Source organism: Cyclopterus lumpus, chromosome 4 (assembly GCF_009769545.1).
Source record: "Cyclopterus lumpus isolate fCycLum1 chromosome 4, fCycLum1.pri, whole genome shotgun sequence".
NCBI classification, from domain to species: Eukaryota; Metazoa; Chordata; class Actinopteri; order Perciformes; family Cyclopteridae; genus Cyclopterus; species Cyclopterus lumpus.
The window spans coordinates 1,601,635-1,627,792 of record NC_046969.1 but is presented as its reverse complement, the minus strand read 5'-3'; the positions used below and the strand labels follow the sequence as shown (position 1 = coordinate 1,627,792).

General features: G+C 46.8%; 1 protein-coding gene across 6 annotated transcripts; it reads right to left on the bottom strand.

Moving 5' to 3' along the window:
* Positions 1 to 950: 950 nt before the first annotated feature.
* On the bottom strand, positions 951 to 24,852 carry farp2 (FERM, RhoGEF and pleckstrin domain protein 2). 6 transcript variants are annotated; one of them, XM_034530354.1, is made up of 29 exons: positions 24,625 to 24,851; positions 23,663 to 23,896; positions 18,066 to 18,170; positions 16,947 to 16,989; positions 16,776 to 16,854; positions 16,401 to 16,498; positions 15,999 to 16,113; positions 14,249 to 14,396; positions 14,052 to 14,147; positions 13,764 to 13,927; positions 13,606 to 13,674; positions 13,404 to 13,461; positions 13,037 to 13,289; positions 8,817 to 9,007; positions 8,609 to 8,698; positions 7,110 to 7,243; positions 6,956 to 7,037; positions 6,640 to 6,877; positions 5,742 to 5,872; positions 5,596 to 5,664; positions 5,421 to 5,510; positions 5,227 to 5,247; positions 4,692 to 4,774; positions 4,416 to 4,534; positions 4,054 to 4,223; positions 2,526 to 2,633; positions 2,297 to 2,448; positions 2,104 to 2,217; positions 951 to 1,967 (listed from the first exon to the last, which is right to left on the bottom strand). In XM_034530354.1, exons 2-28 carry the CDS (start codon positions 23,861 to 23,863, stop codon positions 2,124 to 2,126), a joined length of 3,201 nt encoding a protein of 1,066 aa, XP_034386245.1. In that variant the 5' UTR covers positions 23,864 to 23,896; positions 24,625 to 24,851; the 3' UTR covers positions 951 to 1,967; positions 2,104 to 2,123. The 6 variants fall into 6 exon arrangements, 5 of the variants coding, with proteins under 5 accessions (XP_034386245.1, XP_034386246.1, XP_034386243.1 ...); XM_034530355.1 differs by lacking the exon at positions 951 to 1,967 and having other exon boundaries at positions 2,027 to 2,217; positions 23,663 to 23,893; positions 24,625 to 24,852; XM_034530352.1 differs by lacking the exon at positions 951 to 1,967 and having other exon boundaries at positions 2,027 to 2,217.
* Between the last annotated feature and the right edge of the window lie 1,306 nt (positions 24,853 to 26,158).

The following is a 26,158-nucleotide window of genomic DNA, read 5'->3' as shown; positions in this document are numbered from 1 at the left end:
AGAATTTTATTGTTAAAGTAGAGGATGTGAATGCTTCCTCTACCACGGCCCGTCAGTTCAGATGTTTCTACTCTTTTAGTAATAAAGTACTTCCAACTACAGTTCTGGACAAGGCAGCTTTGAGCCTTTACATTAGCTGGAGGACTCCGAGACCAGCTATAACTTTTGATATCTTTTGCCTGGCTTCGGATTGTCACGTTCTACCGACGTCATTTGTGTGATTGAATCATTTATTGAATAAAATCCAAGCCTTCAATGTTATTAAAACTTTTTCTTTTTACATTTTCACGTGCATTAGGCCCAAAAATTGTTTTCCCGTTTTTCATGCAGTCTTATTCTCTTATTCTTTGAAGCACCCACAAGTTCTAAAATAAGGTTTCAGTTTCGAAATTTAAATGCATTCATTTTTAAAAAGTTGTTGCAAACTGGCAGCTCCAGGAGATGCGAACAGAACGAAGCGTCTGCAGCCTCTTGTAAGAACCATGGAAACAAACGGGCAGCAGGCCAGAAAGTCAACCGGACAGATGTTCACTCGATGAATCTCCCACACAAAGTTAAACCGAGCCACAGAGGATTGCAACGATCTTTTATTCGTTAGGTTTTCTTTTTCTTTTTAAAGGAATAACATGAAGACTACGTGGTTGGGGGGGGAGGGGGGGCATGCGGGAGCAACGGCCCTGATGACGCTAAACAATAAATAGGAGTAACATGTACGTTTACACACACACACAGAATGTCAGACGGTTTGGAGAGGACCCCCATCGTCACCTTACGCGAACACACACACACACACACACACACACACACACACACACACACACACACACACACACACACACACACACACACACACACACACACACACACACACACACACACACACACACACACACACACACACACACACACACACACACACACACACACACACACACACACACACACACACACACACACACACGTAAAGATTCCAGTCTACATACAAAAAAAAAACAACAAAAAAAAAACATACTGTACCAATTGATATCACGTGTGCATGTAGCACAACACATGACAGACAATAAGAGTCGTTGGTGACATCACCGAGTACAATCACTTCAAAATGTGTTCTTCTGGTTCTGAGAACCTGTGACTTCTGCACACCAGTCACCACTGCACAATATTTCCTCAAGTTGTTATCCCTATGCCGAAAGAATAAAACAGGATACATTTGATTACATTTGATATTAAAGAGAGAAGCGTAGCACCGAACTGGCCTTAAACGCTGCCCGACTAGATGAAAGCAGTTCCCTTTAACATATGAAACCTCCACCCAGCGACAGGGAAGCCTCGGGAATAACTGCTGCTCATACGAATACTTCATACAGCTTTATTCTTGGAGAACATTTTTTTAAATAATGCTGTTAAATGTTTGCAACCGAAATTGTGTGCGTGTCAGATTTGCTCAAAACCTCTCATGCATCTCCAGAAACGTAACGACTTGCTTTAACATCCTGTAAACTTTCTGCTCACCTCCGTGACACACACACACACACACACACACACATTATCGTGCACCTTCATTTATTTCCCCCCCACATACTTTGTTGGCTGTGTCCCAACAAAGCTTCGGCCATCGCATGCTAAACAGTAAAAGCCCCCTTTGTGTGGGAGTTGGTCCCATAGAATAGTATTTCCCATCAGTACAACGGAGCACTAAACATGCAAAGAATTAAATAATAAAAAACTGATCAAAAAGTCTCCCTTTCATTATGTCCTGTATACTGACACGAACGGTAGCATTTTACAAACCATTACAATTAAGTCCTTAGGCCGAGAAAGGTTGAATACTCTTTAACTGCCTGTTTATCTTTCAGTCTCCGTCTGGTATTGTCCGACTGTCAGGAAAGCAAAAAGAGACCCGGTTGCCTCTGATGGCCCAGGGAGGCCCAGCCTCCAGGGAGGCCCAGCCCCCAGGGAGGCCCGGCCTCCAGGGAGGCCCGGCCTCCAGGGAGGCCCGGCCTCCAGGGAGGCCCAGCCTCCAGGGAGGCCCAGCCCCCAGGGAGGCCCGGCCTCCAGGGAGGCCCAGCCTCCAGGGAGGCCCAGCCCCCAGGGAGGCCCGGCCTCCAGGGGCGGCGTCCGAGTCAGTTCCCGTTCATCTCCACGGGACCCCCTTTGGGTATGAGCAGGCTCATCCGGCCCGCGGTGCTGGCTGCGCTCTTGATCACCTCCATCCATCTGTGGAGACATGCGCACAGGCGTTATGTTTATTCATAAAAACATTTTTAATAACGCGCCCCCTCGTTGGTGTGCGTACCTTTCGAAGGTGTACTCGCTCTCCGCCCGGAAGAAGTAAACGTGGGACTTGAACTGCAGCTTGAAGACGTACTCCTTGTGGATGCCGTCCGACTCCTCAGGGGTGCTGACCGTGTAGCCGAGCAGGGGCAGGCTGGCCAGCGGGAAGTCGTCCTGTGGGGGGGTGGGGGGGTTAGCGCTGGCTGAACACAGACCAGAGGGACGTGTTTGGAAGGGTCTCGTCTGCTAACCTGGTGAGTCTTGTAGAAGAACAAGCAGAAGTTGGTGAAGACCACCCAGAGTTTCTGCCAGCCGTTGCTGTTCTTGAACTTCCTCAGCAGGTAACCCGACAGCTGGTTCTACGCAGACAATGGGAGCAAAGACAGAAAGGTTAGCCGAGCGTTTGTAGCTGCCGTTTCCTCATCAACCTCAAAAGGTACGGGCCGGGGTTCGTGGGTCGCGACATCGATTACATAGAAGACGTTTTTGAGGGGCTCTGTTAATCAAAGACCTGCTTCGCTTTCTGTGGCCGATGAAGTGGACGGACTCAACGACCGCCCGCTTGTTGCCCCGTTGCTTTTGGCGACGTCAACGCTGATTGAATCAATGGGCAACAAATGTTGTTTTTACTTTAAAGCAATATTTCTGCAGCAATCAGTTGTAACAATTAGTTTCTGCGGGGGAGGGGTCATACATTTTTCATATTTCAGTTATAAAGACTTCATCCTATTGTGAAGCGCCAGACATATTCGGTTCTGGGTTACATTAATTGCGTCTATTCTATAACATTTTCCTCCTTTTGTCACCATTTCTAGTTTTTTTTTGTGTGCGTCTTAAACCTGCCTTTTTGTGTGTGCGTTTTTGCGTTTGCCTGCATTTGTTTTAATGTGTAGGTATAGTTTGAGATGGATGTTTGAATATGAGAATGAAGGTGATGAATCTGGTTTCATGTCGTGCGATCTTGTAGAAATGGAGGACTTAGGAGGACTTACAAGTGTGATGCCACTTTGTGTGCAATTGGTGTGAAACCTCAAGAAAAAAAATGAAAAATCACTAACAATGGGTCTTTTTCTCTCTCGTTGAATTTCCATATTTAAAAAAAGAAGACATAATTAGCCGTTTTCACTCTGCCGTGATTTCTAGCGAGACTCCAGGGAGAAACTACTCTCCCGGCCCGCGTGGCTCCGGTACCTGGTTCATCCTCAGGTAATCAGTGAGAGAGAGGTTCTGGTTGCGGTACCAGCAAACGTGTGTGATGGTGTTCGGTCGTTGGCCCTGACCGAGGAGGTAGCGAGGAGGGAGCTCTGGTGAGATAGCCGGAGAGCCGTAGACTGAGAGGGCGAGACGACAAAGAGAAGGGAGGAGAAAAGGGAGAAAAGGGAGGAGAGAACAGGAGTTAGCATGTTAGCTTGGAGAGGAAGAAAAGGGGGAGAGAAGTCCTCGAGGTCTGTGGAGGAAGAAGGTGGAGGAGAAATCTTTTATTGCGTGCACATTAGTATCCTCACGAATGCAGAGAGCCTTCCAGGACAGATGGGACACTGGGTGTTAACAGACACCAGGAGGGGGGAGGAAAAGAAAGAGGGAACATTTAAATGTTAGCGAAGGGGAGGTGAAACGCAGAGATGACGGCAGCCGCGTTCCCCAAATCCGCCGCTGCAGCGGAGACGAATGTCGCTTGTTCAAACTACTCGTTGTCTGCAGACGTGTAAACGGGTGTGTGTGCGCGCGTGTGGTGTGTGGTGTGTGTGTGTGTGTGTGACGTGGGCGGAGGAGGAGTACCTCCACAGCCTGGCTGTGATCAGACATAGACACGCTGGTGTTGCGGTGCCAGCACACGTGCATGGTGGTGTTGGCGCGGTGGTGCGTCTGCTTGTCCAGCGACGTGTGCGACGAGTTCATGTCGTCCTCCGACTCCTGCTCCTGCTCCAGGGAGACCTCGTCAGACGATCCTGAGGGGGAGGAGTAGGAGGCGGGACAGGAAGTTGTTTGGAAGGGGAGGGATTAACTGTACATTTGAATGCGGTTTAAAAAAATATTCAAAAAAAATGTCTTTTCTTTTTTTTTTAAGAAAAAAGAAAAGACGACCAGTGCAGCAGTCAGGGTGCATCTTCAGGGAACACTGAGGGAAGAGACGCTCTTACGGTTGGAGTGGTCGCCAAGTCCTGCATCAAGGAAGATGCTGGACTTCTCCTGGGACTTCTTGGCCAGGTCAATAGCCATGTTCATGTCCTCAATCCACTTCCCCATCTCCACTTTAGAGCTGCAATCCCAGACAGGACGACATTTGTGTGCATTTACATACAGCATAGAAAGAAGATCAAATTATATATCATATTCACAATACAAGATTCTCTGTACACTATTAATTGATCGGAACACCACAGTGCAACTTGTGGTCCTTCTTTCTCATTTCTCACCTGGCAGCCACGACAACGGTCCTCTGAGCAGAGTAGATGGTGAAGCAGTGAGGGACCGACCACTCGTTTTCACTCTCCTCGACCTGGGAACAAAAGAGAAACCATTCCATCCCAAAACAACAAAAACACATTTGTTCACAATGAACGACTTGAGCTTAGGGATAAAAAAGAAAAGAAAAGGGGGAAACACAGCCAGGGTCTGACTGGAGTCACAAACAGGCCTTTGGGTCTCTACCGGAGCATCTATACACACACACACACACACACTCCTGCGTGGCGTTCTAGGAACCTTTGGAGGAACCAGGGTCTACGTCAAGCTTTTAAGATGTACGAACCAGTTGTAAAACAAACATCCGTACGTCATTGCTTGTACTTTATCAGTGGAGATGCCCACGGCCTCGATCGTGGAGCAATATATAAAAAACCACAGGCTATTGCACGCACCGACAAGCTTCGGCATCTTGAGCAATGGCTTGGCGGCCTGTCTACACGAGCGTGGGAGAAGGGCAGGGCCGGCGGCGCTCAGAGGACTTACCGGTGTATCCAGCACTATGAGCTGCAGCCAGGAGTAAAAGCAGAGACATGCAAAGTTAGGACACCCGGGGGGCCCTTCCCTTCTCGACACTGATCACATCATACACATCTCACCATCAGGGTTTACTATTCCTCTGCTAGAGCTGTGGTGGGACGAAGGTTAACAGGGGGGGGGGGGGGGGGGTAAACACTCACAATCATGCCATGAAGGGGCAGCTGGCCGTGCACTTTGAACTGATTGGTCGCCGTGACGCCTTTGCTCGTGTAGAGGAGCATGTCTGAGAACTGAGAGGAAACATTTAGGGTTACCTTTTAAGTGCATTGATTTGAGGAAATGGAAGTTTAAGTAAGGAGGAGTCTTTGCACCAACCAGGAAAAACATCCTTTGCTGCAGTCCTTTCTTGGTGAGCTTGTACAGACACCCCTCTCGTATAAACTCCTATTAAAGAAAAAGGAAACTTCGTCAGACGGTCTCCACAGCACCCCCTACCCTCCACTCTACGTCACTGCACTCACCCTGCCTGGCCCCGTCAGGTTCTCTATGCCGATCAGGTCTCTCTGCAGCTCCGTCAGCTTCTGGAAGTTCTCCAACCGGATGAGGCTGCTTTGGAGCTGGGTGGCGATCTCGGCCACTTCCTTCAGAGCCTCTGCAAGTGAACAAAATAAAAACTATTTTAAAAGTCTTCTAACCATTCCCAAAGAGAAAAGGTTAATTTTGAGAATGATACGTTTGTTTTTATTTTCAACCTGTTGATATTTGGTATTAAAAAGTTTAAAATGTGTTGAGGTAAAAGCAAGTGTTACTTCCATCTCGGGGAGAGGCCTATTCGACTGCCGGCCTCACAGTAAAACATTGCAGCGATGAAACAATGTGGCAATTCATAAACAACAACACGGCCAACATGGTCAAAATGTAAAGAACAGGCCTACTCTTAAAAATCAGAGCACTGACATCAGGACGTGGCACGATCAGAGCTAATTCCTGGTTGGGGTACCCCTACTCCATCACAGGAAGAGGGATTCAGCTACATTTACTAAACCTACAGTAACTTATCTTTGAACCAAGATTAGACTCCATAATATCAGTTTAATAAGAGACATAGTGCATCCAATAATATCAGCAGAGCACACACGTTGGTCATTCCATCGCCATACATTTCATCATGTAGCATGTTTTCTGTTCAGTCAAAAAGCATCACATGACCAATAGTCGGTGCACTCTTTACAGTCGTGAAAGAAGTCCAACACGTCATGCCAAGAACTGAGATCGCCCAATCGGACACATTGACCCTCAAAACTAAAATATCATGTAGTCCGATCCCCGCGTTATTAAAAACCAGTTAGCCTCATTGAAGAAGTGATTCAATGTTGGATCATCAATGACGCCGCCTACAGAAAGCGATGGAGCGCTCACCCTTGCAGTCCCCGTGATCGCGGTGGGTGGGAGAGTAATGCTTGCACAGCCGCTCCAGGATGAGCTTGTAGTGCATGAGGCGCTGGATGGGCTTGAGCAGGAACGTGTTGAGGGGCAGGTAGCAGACCTTCTGCAGCTCGAACTCCTTGTAGACCGTCTCCAGCTTCTTCAGCCTCTTGCTGGCTTTCTCCAGCTCCGTCAACACCTCGTCGTGTTTCCGCAGGAAGCCGGTGAACTCCTAAAGGGGGGGGGACAAGAGCACACATGAGACGAGAGAGGAAGGAAGGAAGTGGGGGAGATGGAAAGGAGTTCTCACCTTCAGGGCGCACATGTTCCTCAGCATCACGTCTCCGATCCTCTGGTAGTCGCCCTTGACGTGAGCGTTGGAGCGTCCCTCCCTGTGGAATCGTTTGGTCTTTGTTAGCGTCGCATCGCACTTCATCACACAGACACTCGTGGGGAGCACCTACCAGAAAGCCAGCCTCTGGTCCAGCTCCTTGAGGAAGCCCCGGTGGAACTCGTAGATGGGGTCGATGTTGGAGAAGAGGAGGGTCATCAGGGCTTCGGGCATGGCGTTTTCTTTGATCACGGCGCTGCGGAACCACTAAGAGCAGGAGAGGGACAACCGACTGTTGATGCTTATGAACTCGCCTACTGAATAGACCGGTACGGCAACACGATCATGTTGGAACAGGAGGCATTTCCTCTTAACATACTTTATTTTTCCTCCTCCAGTTCCAAACACTCATTACACAAAGTCTTCCAGCCTGTGGGCAACATAAAGCAAATCCGTAGCTTGTGATCTGGTGTCCGACCTTTATTAGGTTCTTTGTAGCTAGAGGCTCATCAAGATTTGCTGAAAATAAAACAACATTTACATTGAAAGATATTTAGAGGGCCTGTTGGGCTGCCCTTTTATCCGTCATGTCGCTGCACTTTCTGTTTATAGGCTACAAGAGATTAGTGTGAGGCAGCTGCTCTGCAGGTGTGTACTTCAACTCGGTGAGGGTTGAATTATATGATTCAGAGTGGACTTTGTGTACTTCACCTGATGTTTTGACTGACAATACCTGTGACGGAAGGACTCTTTATGATGAAGGGTGGATCCTGTGTATTATCCCTTTACATTAATCATTTGTTCAATTTCAAATTCGTAGTGAATTGGATATCATTAACGTGCACCACAAGGGTCTGGTTCTGTTAGAAGAATTCATTGTTATGCCTCTTTTATCATTTCCTTTCTTTTTTAAAGTTATATATATCCTTTCTTTTTTAAAGTTACATATACTTGTTTTCATATCATTTAACCATTTTATTGTTTTTTTATGCACATTTTAAAAATAATTAAAGCTGCAAGCAGTGCTGTCGGGGTACTCACGTGGTAGTCAGGTTCATTTTTTCCTGTATGGAGTGACGCTGGAAATTCTGTTTCCACTACTTCCTGTATCCACCGTGTGGCGCTAGACAACATGCGTCAACAAGCTTTATACTGCTCTACAACAAGTGTAGATAACATCGTGTCAATTTAATGTAAATCAACTTCCTGTTGCCAGTAGGTGGCACTATGACAGTGAAAATGGGCTTGTCGACATAATCAGGCCATGAATTTTAATTAATTGTATTATGGCCAGTTTGGGGCAGATTCAAGCATGTCCAGTGGAGTTACATGAGCTCATTTTATATAAATTGATGTAAAATGGCCGCCACAGATATGCTGTTCCGTCAATTTAAAGCTTTTGATAACTTTGAAGTCTTTAGATTGTACCGACCAAATTCGATCAAGTTCGTTAATTTGTGGCGTGTCAGATTTCCAGTCAATCGGTCGTTGGGGGCCGACGTCATGGGTGTGGCCAAAACACTTTGCTCGGGCCCTGATTATCCATCGATATAGATATAGATTATAGTCCAGGCTTCTACGTTTGTTTTGAAATCACCAAATTATTTCTCCTTTGCCTCGGTAATAACTCACCACAGTGATGACCTCGAGGTCTTTCAGATACGTTCGCTCCGTGGTCAGAATCTCTTTGGCGATGAAGTAGGCCTTGTCGGTGGGATATCGCTGAGGGAGAAGAGCGACATGCGGTTCAAAACTGAGTGATGGGCAACTTTCAAACTTCTTTATACTCTTGAAAACAACAGAATAATAAAAGAGGGGGGCAAGAAGGGTGGCAGCGTACCTTCCTCCTGCCCTCCTCCTCCTCCTCCTCCTCTAGCCTGGCATTGCTGCCCACCTCGCTCAGGATGGGGCTCTGCAGGGGCGACGGGGTCTGGCCCGGCAGGCTGAGGGTCGACATCTGGAAGGAGGGGGACAGGCAGAGGGGACCCTTGGAGCTCACGGGGGAGACCTGGGGGCTGTCCACGGCTGAATCTGTGGAGGGGAGGGGAAACAGACATTGAATAAAATTAATTTGAAAAATCCTTCAAGTCGAAGATATATTTGATAATTAGACTGTAAAATATGAGCTTTTGAACCGGGTTGAAGTCAACCATCACAACGGTCATCTTCCCCCTCTAGTGTTGCACGCTTGAACACAAACAAGCCCAACGGCTCATCACACGCGTCGGCCCGCAAATGAAACGGTGACGGCGGAGGACATCAAATCAAGTATGTTTCCTCTGTACACATCGCGCCATTGTTTTCAGAGCCCTCATACAACAGAAGGATTCATAGCCAACTTCTATACGCGCTCAGTCTGAAGAGAACTTCTTCCTCAAATCAGGAGGCGAGCAGATGAAATGCTGAGCTACACAGGTCACCACAGCTGTTGATCTACTTCTAATGGAGGGAGAGAGAAGGGGAAAAAAGTGAGCGGGGGAAGGCCGAAAAGAAAAAACACACGACTCGACCCGGAAATAATTGCTCACGCTAAGAGTTATCTGGAATGTGGCTCGTCTGGAGGGCAAACGGTCGTTTCTGGTTTATCTGAAAGGAAATGACTCGAGCGGGCAGGAAGAGGAGGAACGTCTGACTCCACGGCGGGACGAGGGTTTGCTGTGGGATTACTTGGCACAAGGCCCATCCAAACAGGGAGCACACGCACACGCACACGCACACACACACACGCACACACAGAATTAGGCTGAGGAATCTTTGTGTACCGGCGTGTGTTGCCTCAAATTTAAAAAGGCAGCGTGTGTTTACTTTTTGCATGTTTTTCTAACGTAACGATTAAAAGTGTTCCGTATTAATAGGATACTTTTTTTTTTTTTTTTTTTTTTAAATGAGCGACAAAAGTGATGAGTTTAAAGAATTCTACCTAGGATCAAAAGTCGACCCTGCAGAGTTTAATGTAGTTTTTTGTTTATTATCCAGAAAATTTAAACACAATATCTACAGTCTGGTGACTTAATATTAATCCCTCCCAAAAAACAGCTCTTCTCCCACATGTCTACAACACCAGTTTCAGATTTCTGGCTCAGAAGGCAAGATAAACTTTTCTCTGTCATGATCTGAAGGATTCTTTTTTTTTTTTTTTTTTTTAAATGTCGGTCTGCGTCTGAAAAAATAAATAAAATAATTTTAAGCCTGACATTCATGGTACCCAAAAGTGATGACTTTATTCTTGAGTAAAAACATACACACATTAAGTACAGGTTGTTTATAATAAGTCAATATACATGTTTCAGGGTTAAGTGTTGATTCCTTGGTGCCTAAGTGCAGTTAAGCTTAGCTGTTTGTGGTCATGGGGAGAATCACACGGCAGGAAAGAGGAAAGAAAGGCCACGAGGAGAAACCATCAGACCAGCCAACGTCCGTGATGGCACATGAAACGAGAATGGCTGCTCGCCAGCCTTCAATATGACAAGAGAACTGGGGAGTATTTAACGAGTGTGCCCCCCCCCCCCCCCCCCCGACACAGATGTTCACCGGAAACACCCCGACACTACTGGAGAGTGACTGAACGCACAGCCGACAGCATGCAGCGTGAAAAAGAGAGAAAGCGAGTGCGTTACGGCACGGCGGGGCGAGAGACGCACACATGAGGAACATGATAGAACAGCAGAGAGGAGATCACCTTCAGATTCAAGTGAGCTCAGACCTAAGGACATACAAAATTAAAATGGAATTGCACTTGGCGAGTCAAGACATCAGTGAATGAACAAACTGCTACGAGCGGTTCGATGTCAACGCAGCATTTGCTTGTCGCGTTTACTTTAAGACAGGCTTGACACACTGAGGCCTGGAGGTCGTGCTGCGCGCCGGCCAACGGCCGCTCCCATGCCGAGACTTGAACATGACAATAAAAACACAATACCAGCAGATATAAAAAGCACCAAGAAACTTATCGCTAATGTGCAAAAAGACCCGCTCCGATTCCTTCCAATGAACAGAAAACCACCTCGTGGTACCCTGAAGAGGCTCAAGGGCCACCGACCCTTTTTCCTACCAAAAGGGGTTCTAATGTCGACTAGATATGCTCAGGAAACCATGCATTATAGTGTCCGATACTTCCTACTTATTAAAACCAACTATTGCAAGTGTGCTGCAGAAGCACAGAGCCTTACATTCATTATCAGAAAGCGGTGTGAACAGTGTCGTTTACTGGCTCAATAGAACACTGCTTACATTCCTGAACTAAGCTCAGCACAAAGCATTCATGTTTTTTTAATTATTCATCCTTCAGACATAGTGGACCTACTATGACGCCTTCTGCATTCATGCTGTGGTGTGACGTGAAGAATGCTGGCGACTACTTCCACCAGCAGAGGGCAGTGAGGCGCACAAGTGAGGGTCACTGAACCTGAGATGAGACCCATTAATGACTTCCCTCAACGGGATTGTTAAAAAGGCCAGAGGGTGATTATTACATTTGTTTATTTTGCTTACTTGTTGGTGAAGTTAGTTTTAAAAATCATCATTTAAAAAGAAAACACACAACTAAAAGTACCTTTTCCGCTATATCCGTTTCATTAAATTGACAGTTTTCAGCAAATGGGAGGCAAAGCTAACACAGTCCTATGCTCATATGTACTTTAGTGTTTTAAAAAAGGACTTGAAATGTATATTTAAAAAGATACAAAGATTCAAGTAAAAGCACCAAAATGTTTTGCATTTCCTGGAACGCTGGATGGGATTCACCCAAAATGCATGTCGACAGGCTGAATGTTGCAGAGAAAACGACTGGAAAAGACAACTGAAAAATATATAAAAGGCCGAAACTCAATGAGCAGGTAAAAAAAGAAAAGCCCTACAAACGGGGCGTGGTAAGGCTACGCCAGGTCAAATCACTGATCAAAACATAAAAGTATTAAGTGTTGCTGCAAACCAACATATGGAAAAGTAGATGTTTCCCACCACTCGTCAGCTCGGAGAGCTAAAAGGGAAAACGTGCCCACAGCAGGCGGCCGGACGGAAATGCCTCCATATAAAAACATGGCGCAACCATCCAAAACGCTTTCTGAATGTCAACAATGATGCCGAGCACCGGATTATCAAAGAGTGCTTGAAGTTATTAATTATTTAAGTGCTGGAACGATGCAGCTTTTTACATTTTGATATGAGGGGATCCGGACGGGTCTGCGAGTGCCAGGGCCTGCAGGTTGTGGTACTGACGGAGGAAACCCTCTATCCCGCCGCTCCCCAACAGCAGATTACTGTGAAACAGTTTCTGCTCGGGGGGGAGGACGCTGTCGGAGCCCCAGTCGGAGTCAGAGTCCGAGCTGCCGTTCCCGGAGCCCTCGGTGGCCGTGGGCGGGTAACTGAGCTGCTCGAACTGCTCCACCAGGTCACTGAACTGCACGGCGGAGCTGCTCTCCGACCGCACCGAGCACGCCGGGAAGTTGACCATGGAGCTGGCCTCCGACTGGATGTCGGAGCCCGGCAGGCAGAGCGAGGAGGAGTCTCCGCCGCCGTAGCCTGCAGACATGGAGTCGCCCGCCGACACGAGCCCCAGGTTGTCCAGGTGGCTGCACTCGGAGCGGCTGTTGACCAACGAGCTGGTCTCGGAGTGGCCCCCGAAGTTGTCGGGGAAAAGGTGCCTGTTCTCAAACAGGTCCTCAATGCCCACGCTGGACAGCGCGTTTCCGCTGGGGTAGGACTCCTGCGCGTAATCGAACCGATCGTCCTCGAGCCCAAAAGAGTAGGCCTCGGCCCCACCGCCGTAGAACGAGATCTCGGTGGGATCGTCGTCTATGAACTCCTCGGTAACGTGGAGCGGCGGGTCGGACATCGAGAGCACGTGATTCTGTGTGGCGCGCAAAAGCTTGGCCTCGAACGCCTCGGGAGTGAGGACCCCCGCACGCTTCCCACCACCCCCTCCCACAGAGTACCCCTTGCCACTACGCCCCCCGCCGCGCTCACTATCCTCATTTTTGGAGGGCTGCAGTTGGGAAGTGCCACCCTCTACACACACAAACAAGGGACCGCAGTGTCCTGCTGCCTGATTTCTAGGGGCACCTTGAAAAGCGTAGTGAGACAGGGACGCGGCCTTGACAGGGTCTTCCTTCGGAGGGCTCGGGGGTCTGGCGGCCTGCAGAGGGGACTGAAGCTGCTGGGGAGGCGCTGGAGACCGGCTCGGTGTGGCCAAAGACCGTGGCTGAGGTTGGAGCTCTGCTCGTGGGAGGACGCTGGAGATGTGTGCCGGGTGGAAGGACACGGTGGCGGAGGAAGGGAAGCCTGGGGCCCCGAGACTGTCGTTGAATGACAAGCTCTGAATGAAAGACAAAAAAAAAAGAGATGGAATTATTAAAAGGAGGCGCATTGTATTAGTTTACTTATTAAAGTACAATATGTGAAAAGCTTTTGCTTCGTAGTGGCAACTGACCTGTTTTGGCACATCTGTGGCGAGTGAGCGAGCAGACATTCGTATTTTACTGTTCCTCCTGAGCGAGAAACAATTCAATGACAGAATTATTCACACAAACACAGCGGAGGAAACATGGCCCGGGGAAACATGGCCCGGGGAAACATGGCCCGGGGACGAAAGCGCATTCTTCCGATCAAACAGACTGTACAGAAACACTCACCTCTGGTATGGAGTTCTCTTTGCCCCGTTTTCCCTGACGTAGTCCACGAGTTGCTTCTGAGTCCGTCCACTGACGAGTTTTGAATTAAAAAATATATATAAAACACCAACACCTGATGCAACATGTGCCTTTCAGCATTTACTGTCTGTATGCAATACCTGTATCTGAAGGAGGAGCCTCTGGTGAAGAGGATGGCTTTTGTCTTGGGCTGGGGTTGGTCAAACATGCGGAAAAATGAGTGGTATTCCACGCAGATCTTCCAGAAGATTTTACATTGGTCTCGACTGGCCATCAGGAACTCCAGTGTGTCCTGATGAGGCCCCTGAAAACACAGAGGAAGACGATGAAAACACAGTATATTGGTCCTCTTTACGGTGGACTAAAAAAATAAGGATGGAAATTAGGTCCAACATCTGCAGTTTCTGAATAAAGACATCAATACGTACGTGAACCTCTGGGTAGAGCTTGATCAGGAACCTCTTTCTCTTGAAGCTCAGTTTGCGAATCTTGGACCAATTGAAGGTGTTTATCTTGGTGTTGCCCTGGGAGAAATGTTAAAAAGGAACAAAATGGCCTTTAGCACCATGGTTCGGGCCCGAGGGTCACGTCCTCTAAACACAGCCGGCGGGAGTGCGGTGGTCACCTGAAAAACCTGAAGGCCCAGGTGAGCGACGGCCAGGTTGATCTTGGAGCCTTCCCGGTCGGCCGCGGGGTGGAAGCGGACGCCGTACATCTCCAGTTTGCGGGCAATCTCCAGGATTTGGAAATCTGATTCAGCTGGAGTCTGGCCCCTGGAGTGGACAAAGACGAAAACGCATCAACACTTGTAGGGAAGAACATTTCCTCCTTGGGCCGCTTTTAAATTAACCTTTAGAAGGCTCCATGAGACCAAATTACACAGAATAATGAAGTTACCCATTGAGATTTGACATAAAAAAAACATTTAACTAAATAACGACACCCTCAGTAAGTGCAGTGAACCAATTCATCGGCTGAAAAGAAGCTCCAGAGGTGACAGAGCAAAAGGAGTTGAGCACAGTCACGGAAACCGAATGGATCGTCTCGTGCTTCCATCTATATCCAACGTACCTGAAATATGTATAAAATGTGCTGCATGAATAAACCTATAGCTGCTCCTGAATACTGCGTCATGTTTAATAACCCCCCACATTTATTACACCTAGAATATTATCGGCCCTCTATCAAAACTGTTTCCTCCAACAGATACTGCACGTTTGGCAAAAACAAAAACTGGAATTTAAAGTAATTTTCTTTAGAATAACAAACAGATTCATTGCCAGCAGCTCGTAACTAGTTAAATTAAGAATTTCTCCATAAACCGGCTGAGCTCCTAATTTTCCAGGAGCACATTGCGACGTCGACAATACTGAAAAAGATTGTTTGATTCTTCCTGGTATTCATAATGCCCGAGTTCAGTAGAACTACACTCGTCCTCAAGATGAAACTGGTTAATGGAGTTTGGGAGCCTCGTGTACACGCTGCAGCTCGTCTAATGCGTTTCCATTTCAAACAAAGATGTCGCGCCTCGGTTGCAGCGGTGCGTCCTTAAATCCCTTGCAACTTCCAGGATTCATCTAAAACCATGGGATTACAACCAAACAGCATGCTAGGGAGACCTATCCATCCAATCATCACCACCACATTCTAATTTTGTTAAGCGCTGAAAATCTCCTTATGGCCCTCCCCTGCCCCACTGGCCTTATGGCTAATAGAGCCGGCCGAGCAGGGGATTAGGCCGAGGGAACTCGCCGCTGGTGCTTCCAGAAGAGATTAGCAGAAGGTCTTTATACGCTGGGCTGAAAGGAGCCCCTATTGGCCATAGGGTAGCGCTGAGCTAACGAGGAGGCTGGCGGTGGGAAAAGTGCAGCGAGCAGATTTTGAGACTCTGGACTCGTGGAGACGGAGCAAACCCTCTCATTACGGTCGTCTCAGCTCGGTTACCTCATTGCACTTTGTGTTGTGAAGTTACGTTTAAATGTGCCACTGTTTACACATTTTAAAAAAACATTGTTATTCCTGTGATGAACCCTGTGTGATACGAACTGGAGTGGTCGGGAGATTTGTGGTTTTATTCAACATTTTGTTGGAAGTAGCATGAATTTTTTGTTTTTGCTTCAAGGACGTTATTTTTTATTTCTTCCACTGAGCTCTCTGGGAACAAACTCACAATGTTATGGCGCCGCGAGGTCAACCGGCGGGCAGATAAAGGCCGCTTTGATCACGCAGCTTTAGTGTTAGAAATAAAAAGTTGCCTCATGACTTAGCAAAAGTCCTCATGAATTCTCCTCATCTTACCTTGACCGTATGACGTTTTCCCAATCGAGGTCAAGGGGAAAAGCGTTAGGAGGAGAGGTCGGAGGGGAGCAACTTACAGGTGCCTGCGGTGGAGCTCCATGATCCTCTCCTGCACCTTCTCTTGGTACGGCAACAGCTTGCTGGTCCTCAGGAAGTCCCCGTCTGCTGCGTCGTCGTAGTCGCCGATCTCCGCTGTGGTTTGGGGAACAGGGACACGTCAGCTTTCCCTGAGCATGTCACGGTGAACCAACACAGAGCGAGGCCCCCCCCTGGCTTTTATTTGGAGCGTGGGCACAACGGTTTCATATCAATACCAATGATTACCGTAAAATGAGGGCTATAAAGCTTTTACACGCCGGTAGACTTTTGTTTCCCTTAGCGTTACACCTGTTAGCTGCTCGTGAATCCCACTATGCCATGTACACCTAAAACTAACAGTCCAAAATAACAATAATCAATATATAGCAGCTTTAACGTACACTGGACGAGGTGAGAGGCCAGCAGGGCTCCGGTGTTTTCTGTGCAGATCAACCTGGACTCCATCAGATCTCTTTTCATTTGCAGTGAGAATAAGTACCTATAAAAATAAATTTTAAAAAAGGCTTAGTGTCTGCCTATTTTTGTTCACAAGTAGTTAATAAATATCCTCAAATAAACACATGCATTGACTCTACACTGACTGCAGCAAAGCGTTCAAAGAATTTCATTAACATTTTCAGGAGGACAAATACTATACAACGCTCTGAAAACCATAATCGTATGAAAAAAAGAAAGAAAATAAAATCACTATTTTCTAAAGCCTTTCGAGACAACTACATGCAGGCGATATCCAAAAGGAAATTACAGTCACTGACCTTGTGTACTCCTCCTGCAGCTGACCGGGGTCTGGAGGAAAGAATTTAACCGACAGTCTGAAAAGCGTATTGGCCGGTCCTGCAAAAGAAAAGAAGACACAAGACCAGATCATCAGCGCACAGATGGGCTTTCATTAGGCGGAATTTGAGCAAATACTTGAGCTCACTTACTCCTGACTTGTCTCATAATGGGTTTCGTGGGTTCCAGCCAAACCTGAAGAAAGAAACGGTCATCATCGTCACCATATGAGAAATGTTTTCTACGAAATGTAACAGATGGTACCGGCCGGACCCTAAATGACTCCTGTACTCCATGGTGATTGTAGGTTATGTCAGCGTCTGGATGATAAAAACACAGAAACCTGCCTGCCTTGTTCCCTCTGGGCCTGATTGAGAGAGGAATGTGCTCAATGCGGACAGATATGTGGTTTAATAGAGTGGTGCAGGGATGACGCGTTATTGATTTAAAAAAAATCAATTGTGTAGAAAAATGTGGATGCATCAAGAAGAATCGATAGTCGCTATATAATTACATCGAAGCCCTCGGATTTGAAAGGTGCCAAGAGACCCTCCCCGCCACAGTATTTACTGACATTCTTTATATTATAGTACAAAAATGTAAAGATATTGTCAGTTTGTGACAGAGTCCATATTTCAGGCCCCGAACCAGGGAACCGTAAGTGCCACAATGCTGACTCATTTCCAGGCTTTTAAGAAAAAGGACCTCATTCCTGGCATCTATTTGCTTGAATCTTTTACTTTCAGTTTCTAACTACAAATGTGTTGCTATTCAGTGTTACAGTTACAGGCCTGTGACCAGCCGGCACACCCGACGATGGTTTGAAACTATCCATCTATCTATATCTAGATATCAATATATCTATATATGCGATATGGCTTCTCAACGCTCCTGCTGCTGAGCATACGAGCTGAAGAGCAGGTGGGTCAACAGCGGCTCAATTCTCTTTGAAGAAGATATAGAGCAGCGTGTTCAATAGCTCTTCTCCGCTGCTTTATGAAAAAAGAAACCCGGTGGTCTTGAATTCCACTTATGTTCCTGGAGGAATAAAACAGTGGAAAGTCTGACATTTGTGTAGAGGGTGCTTGTGCCAGACGAGTTAAAAATATCCAGAGATTATATACTGCTCAAGTCCAGCAAAAACAATACTACATCACCGTTTTTGCCCTGCTGTGGAAAGCTACAAGTGCCACCGAGAAACGTCTGAAGAAGTTGTGACCTTTGACCTTTAAAAAAAACACCCAACTGACATGTCGGCTTGCGGTACCTACCCAGTTCATCTGCATGTTCTGAAACTCCAGGCCAAAGTAATCCCGCTCTATGAGGTTGCCTCTCAAGAAAACCTCAGAGAGGAGATACTGTCCAATAGCTTTGGGCTGAAACAGAGAAAAAAGAATCATTATCATTTTCATCACCGAGCCAACACAATGGATGAGACGTCTTACAACCTCAATGAGCAGAACGTTTTGACAATATAGCTGATCAACAGACATCAATATGAAAAGCGTCTTGGAAGGCCACACTGGTGCGAGCGCAGAGTAAACGCTCCGTCCGTGTGGTGGGGAAAACATTTGGCGTCTGTAAATGATCCACCTCACGTGTGCTTTATGGCAGCCGACGCTCCATCTGTCAGCTCAAATAGTTTCTGGATGAGCAAGTCAACTGCTAAAAACACGGCCCGCTGTACACTCACATTTTAAAAAGTGATCTGGGCCCGAAAGGCACTCAGCAAAATGGCCTAAGTTTACCTTCTCGTACCCTCTGGGGTTTGTTTTCACTAAACGATGAGCTAATTACTACGTACCAAGAACACACTGCACTTGAGGTTTTGGAATCCTGGCCCGTGACTTTTTTTGGGGGGTGGGGGGGGATTATAGCATGAAACATCTGGCTTTAATGTAAAATAGTATTTTTAAAAGCCATATAAAAAAAGAAAAAAAGAACTGCTTTGCATTGGCTGAAATAAAAGTTTACCACTCAAAGAGCAGTGGGAGATTTACTGTAGTCAAGTCATTTCATTGCTTGGATACAATCTTATGTTCTGCATTCACACACAAAAAACAATAAATTTGCAGGTGAAACCTTCTGGCACGACGTCCATAAATGTAGGAATCTGTTGTAAAAACAGCCCTCTTCCGTGCATTTACAGTGTCTGATTACAGCAACCCGAGAGGGTGTTAAAATACTTTGTCTCAGTGCCGGCCAGACGTCCAATCCAGGCCGTATGAGCAGCCAAATGTGAGGGGAACTCAAAGATAAAATACAAATAAAAGGGGTATTCTGCCTCAGTCGTGAGGTTCAGTGGAGTCGATGTCCTCATGCACCGAGCTCTGAGCAGACGAGGTCAAACGCCTCAAGTTGCCTGAAATAAAGATGAAATTATTTTTTTTCAATATTCACAATGTTCACCTCTTTCAGCACAGGCATGAGGAGTCCAATCAGGCCATGAAATATAAATGTATCCACCTATTCGAAAATGTATTTCAACAAGCTATTAAAAAAAAAAAAATGTAAGCGATTATTTCGACAAGACAAGCAGAATCGAGTAACGAAGACTTTTTCCCCCGAGGGTAGCAGTCACAAAGACACTGTCGACTGGGTTTGGGACGCCCCTCCTTTGCGTTACTCATTAACCTTCTGCAGAAATGTGAAACTGCATTCGCAGCACTCTCCCGTCTCCTTGAGGGGGAGAGTCAAATCCTCAGCTTCGCCCTCCTCAATCAGAGAGCGACGGATGACAGCTGGCAAAAAGGGACACGGTACTCTACTGCGTGAGCCATCTACCTGGTTCCATCTCCAGAGGAGTTCCGCTACGGTATCTCCTTGCAGATAATTACGACTTCAAACCACCCCACCCCCCTCAGCGCCGACCACGTCGGTTCATCTGTGTGTGCCATCGGTAGCCGCGTGCACGGTTGTTACACATGTTCGGCATTTCTGCAGTCGAGAACCGCGATGAAGAGGAGATGGAGAAACAACGCCATGTGACAAAAGGTGGCGGGCCAACCCAAATTATTCAAAACCACTGCTGAATCGAAAATACAATGATTGCAAGTAGTGACATGTTGCATTAGAGCAAAGTGAGTAATTGTGAATCCCTCCATGATCACAATTATCATGACTAACGATCATTTATCAACTGGGGTGTAAACACAACAAACAAATTAGATTATTTACAAACATATTTTTTAAATGTGGTCGTCTTCCAACCACAATTTATCTAAAACCATTTTGACTACTCAAAAGTCCATTTTTCAGGTCGAGCCCATCGGTGACACCAGCGGGCTCGGGGTTAGTGTGCTCAAACCAAACTTGAGACCTCGGTCTCTGAGCTCTAACGTTAAGGCCGGGCAGTGGGTCACCCAATCAAGCTCAGAGCAGCAGGGATTATCACCAACAGATGTTTCTCTGGGAGACAAATCTTCCCGTGTGTGTGGTTTGAAAGCAGCTATGGAGGAGAGGACTACCCTTCTCATGCAAAGAGAATGAAGAGGGATGACGCACAAAAGCGCAGGTTGCCCAGATGTCACCCAGCCCGATTTAAAATTAAGGGCTTGGTGAAGCTCGCACGACAGGTTTTGAGCGTGTTTGATTCTTTTTTTTTTTTTTTTTTTTTTTTTTTTTTAACTGGGCCTTCTGCTCAGGTCACTTGTATAACCCAGATACTTAAACTCCAATCTTGGCTTCAAACGCAGAGGGAAAAAAAATGTAATAAAAGAGATTACAAGTTGGAGTAGCAGCCAACTGCTCCCAGCAACAAAATACAATATGAGAACAATAACAGCAGGAGAGATCGCATGAAACAAGTCCTTCTGTGCACAGTCTTGCTACTTTAGCATGTGGCAGTGAAGAAAGACACATGCACGAGTTTTGTAAAAAAAACATTTGCTGAGGGCCAGTGGTTGAAATTCTTGTAGCCACTCCTGTGTGTGTGTGTGTGTGTGTGTGTGTGTGTGTGTGTGTGTGTGTGTGTGTGTGTGTGTGTGTGTGTGTGTGTGTGTGTGTGTGTGTGTGTGTGTGTCCCCTCCCCCACCATCCTAACTCTGTACTGGCCACGACTGCGCCCTCTGAAGAGCTGCTCTTTTAACACCCAAGGCTGTCTCCGTCTCTCTCCCCACACCAGCAGCCCACTTGGTTGTCAACCCCTCTACTTATGGGCTTGTTTGCTAACACTAAAGCAAAGCCTCCCGCCCCCCCCTCCAACTCCCTCCCACCAATGCCCCCGACTGTACCGCACTTTCACACGGCCGTGGCTCCACGCCTCAACCCTGGGCCCTTGTTGTTTGGGTTTTTTGCGAGTTCTGAGCTGGAAGTTATGGCCCCGGCAAAAGAAGAAGGGGGCTGGCTGTGGCTGGATAAAAGGAGCCTGTGTTTCCCCTGCCATGCCTGGGCTCGGCCTCCGCTGTTCAGAAACCACAAGGCTGAGCTTTCTCCTGTGCTGCTGGCAGCAGGGAGGGGCCCTGTGGACGAGAGCCATGCAAGAGCTAATGTCTGCTGGATGATGACAGCCATGCCGGGTACCTGCAGCAGACGGAGGCCACGGATCAAAGCGGCTCTGATCTGATTTGTGCGTCCCAGCGCCACACCAAAAGGCGTCGCACGACCATGAAAATGAGTGTTCACCATGTGACCGTGCAGGTGAAACTGTCCCACACTACAGCTGCAAAAGCATAAAGGCAAAGCCAGGACGATATCTAGTGAGAAGTAATGACGGACGATGGAGGCGTTGCCCAAATGGCAGCTGAGCAATTACAACGCTACGATCAGGGGACGCGGTTGCATGGAGGCCACAACCAGTTAAAGCACTCAACGCAGCAATTTTGTAGCTATTTCCGCATACGACATGCTTGAGGAAAGAATACAATTACAATGCATTTTACTTAAAAAAGGGATCGTGGACCCATAGACGTAAAAACTACTGACGAAATAGCACACAGTGGCAATTAGTCATGCAAGCGGACGTATAGCTCTGCAGCCACAGAAATACCATTCTCCCAACAGCCCACAACCCTTTCTGTATGAATGAACAGCGACGTCAAGCAAATGTTGGCCAGCAGTGGTGGACAAGAGCCTCTCAGAGGCCATCTTGTCCCTGGAAAAACAGTCTGCTTGACAACAGGATTGCCGTCATTCCCCTTTTTGCAGAGGCATGTATTTCGGTCTGCCACTGCCTATCAACACCAATGTCCACAGCTTATACTTTGAATTCTCCACGGCCATGTTTGCTAGCCTGAATGTGTTCCTAAAACTAAACCACAAAAAAAAAAAAGTTTATTTTCCAGCAGGGATCTGCTTTCATACAAATTAAAACTTCTGCTCGTCACATTCTATTAGCGTAAGACTTTGAGACAACATATGGTGCATAAGATTATTAAACATCTGTCTCAGCGATGCCCCCAAACTACATCTGCCAGAAGAGTTAGTGTTGTGGCTACGCAAGGCTTTAGTGGAGTACACCAGCCTATTCTAGCAGAATGAGTGGCCCATAAGTCTAGATATATCACGCTGCAAATTAAAACTCCATTGATCCATCACTGACTTGGGTGTTTCTCTCACACACACACACACGCACACGCACACACGCACACACGCGCACACACACACACACGGACACACACACACGGACACAGACACACGGACACCGACACCGACACACACACCGACACACACACCGACACACACACACGGACACACACACACGGACACACACACACACGGACACAGACACACCGACACAGACACACCGACACAGACACACCGACACACACACACCGACACAGACACACGGACACAGACACACGGACACAGACACACGGACACACACACACGGACACACACACACGGACACACACACACGGACACACACACACCGACACACACACACCGACACACACACACCGACACAGACACACGGACACAGACACACGGACACACACACACGGACACACACACACGGACACACACACACGGACACACACACACCGACACACACACACCGACACACACACACCGACACACACACACCGACACAGACACACGGACACACACACACCGACACAGACACACCGACACACACACACCGACACACACACACACACACACCGACACACAGCAGGAAACTTGGTCTGATAGAGTAGCTTCCTTATTGCTTCCCATTTGTCCTCCGAATGACTCCAGCGGCAACAAAGCAAGTAAACATCGGAAAGCACTTCAACAGTGTGGATAAAAAAAAAACTTTGGGCAAACTGACAGCAAATCTTTAAAATCTCTATTTAAAAAAAATGCTATTAATCAAGAAAGGGTTTGACCTCTGTAAATTAATTACAATGAAAAGAAAACACAACAGCCGTAAAGCTTAGTTATAGATCGTGTTAATTGTAGATAATTACATTTGCCTGAAATAAAGATGAAATTATTTTTTGTAATATTAATTTACACTGTCCTGTCTGCCAATTGTATCACCATTCAAAAAAGACTAAAAAAACATGATAACCATATTAACATCAACATCCACACAGTAATACACACGCTGAGGATTCAATGTGTTTCCACTGCATGAATTCAATTAAAATGGTCAATGTAAACAAGAGGCCTGGATGAGCATATTATTTACCTCCTTGTTTGCCAAGGCTTAGGAACAGAAAGGACGTAACTACTACTCGAGTTGAGGTGACAGACAATAAACTAAACTACAAAAGTACCCGGTGAGTTACACCAAGTTACCCGAAGAAGAAGCATCAAGGAGGGAAGGGATTTCAGCACCAAAGCCGAGGGTCGCATGTCGCCTGCCGTGCAGCACACTGCAACCGTATCAATACAAAAGGAGCATGGAAGGCACACGGGGAGCAACAGTCGAGGAGAAACTTACGTCGACGTCGAAGAACTCCTGGGAGTCGTCCAGCCCCTGCACGCGGATCTGGAGCCACCGCCCGTGGCTCTTGCTCCCGCTGCCCATGTTGCCGCTGAGGCTCTGGCCCGGCTCCAAAGTGCTGATGCCAGGGTTGAACTGGGCTCCCAGCCGTATGCCGGGGGTCTGCAGGACCCGGTATGAACCCTCGAGCTCCCCCATGTTCTGCTCAGAGCAGCTCCCCCAACCTCACTGCTGCAAACACGGGGAGAACAGACCATTACCATCGAGTTCGGGGAGGAGGGCAGACGCAAAACACGAGGAACCGTCGGTGGTTAACGTGATGCCGTGTTGTGTCTGGTGAGTAGATGTGTCGTGGAACGTTTGCGTGTTGTAGGATAACTTAAACTTCAGGGGAGAGCTTCTGCATGTCCCCCCCCCCCCCAAAAAAAGTACTCTGAACACGCGAGGCTCACTCAGAATACGTTGAACAGAGTTGACATATCCGAGACGAGGCGAATATTCCCCCATTCAACTGGAGTGTGGGACCAAACCTTCTGGAAAAGACGCGCTGAGAAGCCCGAAAGAAACCACGCAGGACCCACACGACTAGAGCGCATTGTGTCCGGGCCTAAGTGGGTCAGCCAGACTTCAATGTTGCACTTATTTAAAAGCGAGGAAACAAAACCGACACCACTGACGTTCTTAATAGACACGTAACTCCGGTTTATTTATTTATATATATATATATATATATATATATATATATATATATATATATATATATATATATATATATATATATATATATATATAAAATTGTCTTTAAGAAATTAAGCTCAGTGGATAACGTTGTTAGTTTACAGACGTGGAGCGAAACGAAGTATTGATGCCCACAAACGAGTTTTCTCTGCGGGGAACCCTCGAAGCTAACTAGGGTGTCTAACCGTGTCAACGTGTGCGTAAAGGAGCGATACACTTACCGTTTGTGTCCGTATCGAAACTCAATGCTAAAAGTTTGCTACTCCGAAAAGGACACTACTCCGCTCCATGGTCGTCGTCGTCCGACGGAGTGCGTACTCAGACTAGTCCGTCATTGGCTGGAGCGGCCTCACTCGCCCTGTGATTGGTTGAAATGGGGCTGAGGCTTGTGGGCCGGGGAGAGAAGATTTGCCTTCCTCCACTTTAAATAGCCTCGATGGACGGACGACTATAATGCACTGACCGCCTGAACGATGTGTGTTGTGGCTTTTTGATAAGGCGTCGCGGAAAGTTTAAATAGTGTGCGGTGTGCGCGTGTCGAGTCTACAGGGAGGTGGTTGTCAACACCCAGAAGGAAATAGAAAATCCTTGTTTTATTTGATTAGTTGTATCTGATTTGACTTACAAGGCGAAAAAGCCTTTATTGAAGTTTGGACTACACTTTGACCCGTAGATAAACCGCAGTAGACGGGTTTTCTCTGTTTTTCTCTTCCAAAATCACTAAAGAATGTACACATTTAAGCTGAGCACACGCGGCAACAGCGCGTGCGTGCGTCACGAGCCCGTGTCGCTCCTCAACGCGTCAGAGCTTGATTACACCAATCACGGGGAATGTGATGCATATATTTGCACTTCGGTCCGTTGTTTTTTGTTGGATAAGAGTCAGATTGAACTTTATCACGATCAGAAAATAAAAGTCCCTTCTGGCCCTGTGATGGAGCGCCCCCTGCTGTCTTCTCTGAAATAGAGAACAACGTTACAATGTACTTACAATCTGCAGTATTCCATAACGGAATATATACAGTATGTTTGCACTTAAATATATATATATATTTGTTTTGTACACATATCTTAATAGTTGTATAGTCAATGACTATTGTATACGAGGTGAAATTGAGAATGAGGTGCACTTTATGTTCTACTGTCCCATCTACGAGAACATAAGGGGTGTACACTTGAGAAAAATGATTTCCATTTCTGTTGATTTCTTTTGGCTGGATGAGTTGTGCTTCAGACAAGAAACCTCTTTTTTTCTCCAGTATATTTTATTTGCCAGGCCTGAGAGAGAAGGCAGAATATTATGTTCAAGACCAAGCTGTGAAGTAACCTGTATTTGTGGTGTCTTATAAACCTATAAGGGTTGGTGATGTTATGGGCATGACATGGACAAAATAAATCATTTATTACATGCAAAGTAAAGGGAAATTGCTTTTTGTAATTCTTACTTAATATAGGATCTCAAGTGTTGATTTGGCCTGTACGGTAAATTAAAGGGTTTCTGGGTTACAGTTGAAAAAGGGGATTTATTGAGAAAACATGGAGAAATATGCATTGTAATCTGCAGGAGAGGGGTGCTATTGTCCATGATAATATGATTCATCATATTATCTCAGAATACATTGTTTTCACCTGACAATTTGTTTTTCAGGGCCAAGGAGTGCAATCTATCCCAGCATGCAGTCAGATGAAAGCAGAGCATCAGCAAGGTCATTGGTCCATCACGGGGCTCCTTATCTGCCTAATTTCTGCAAACAA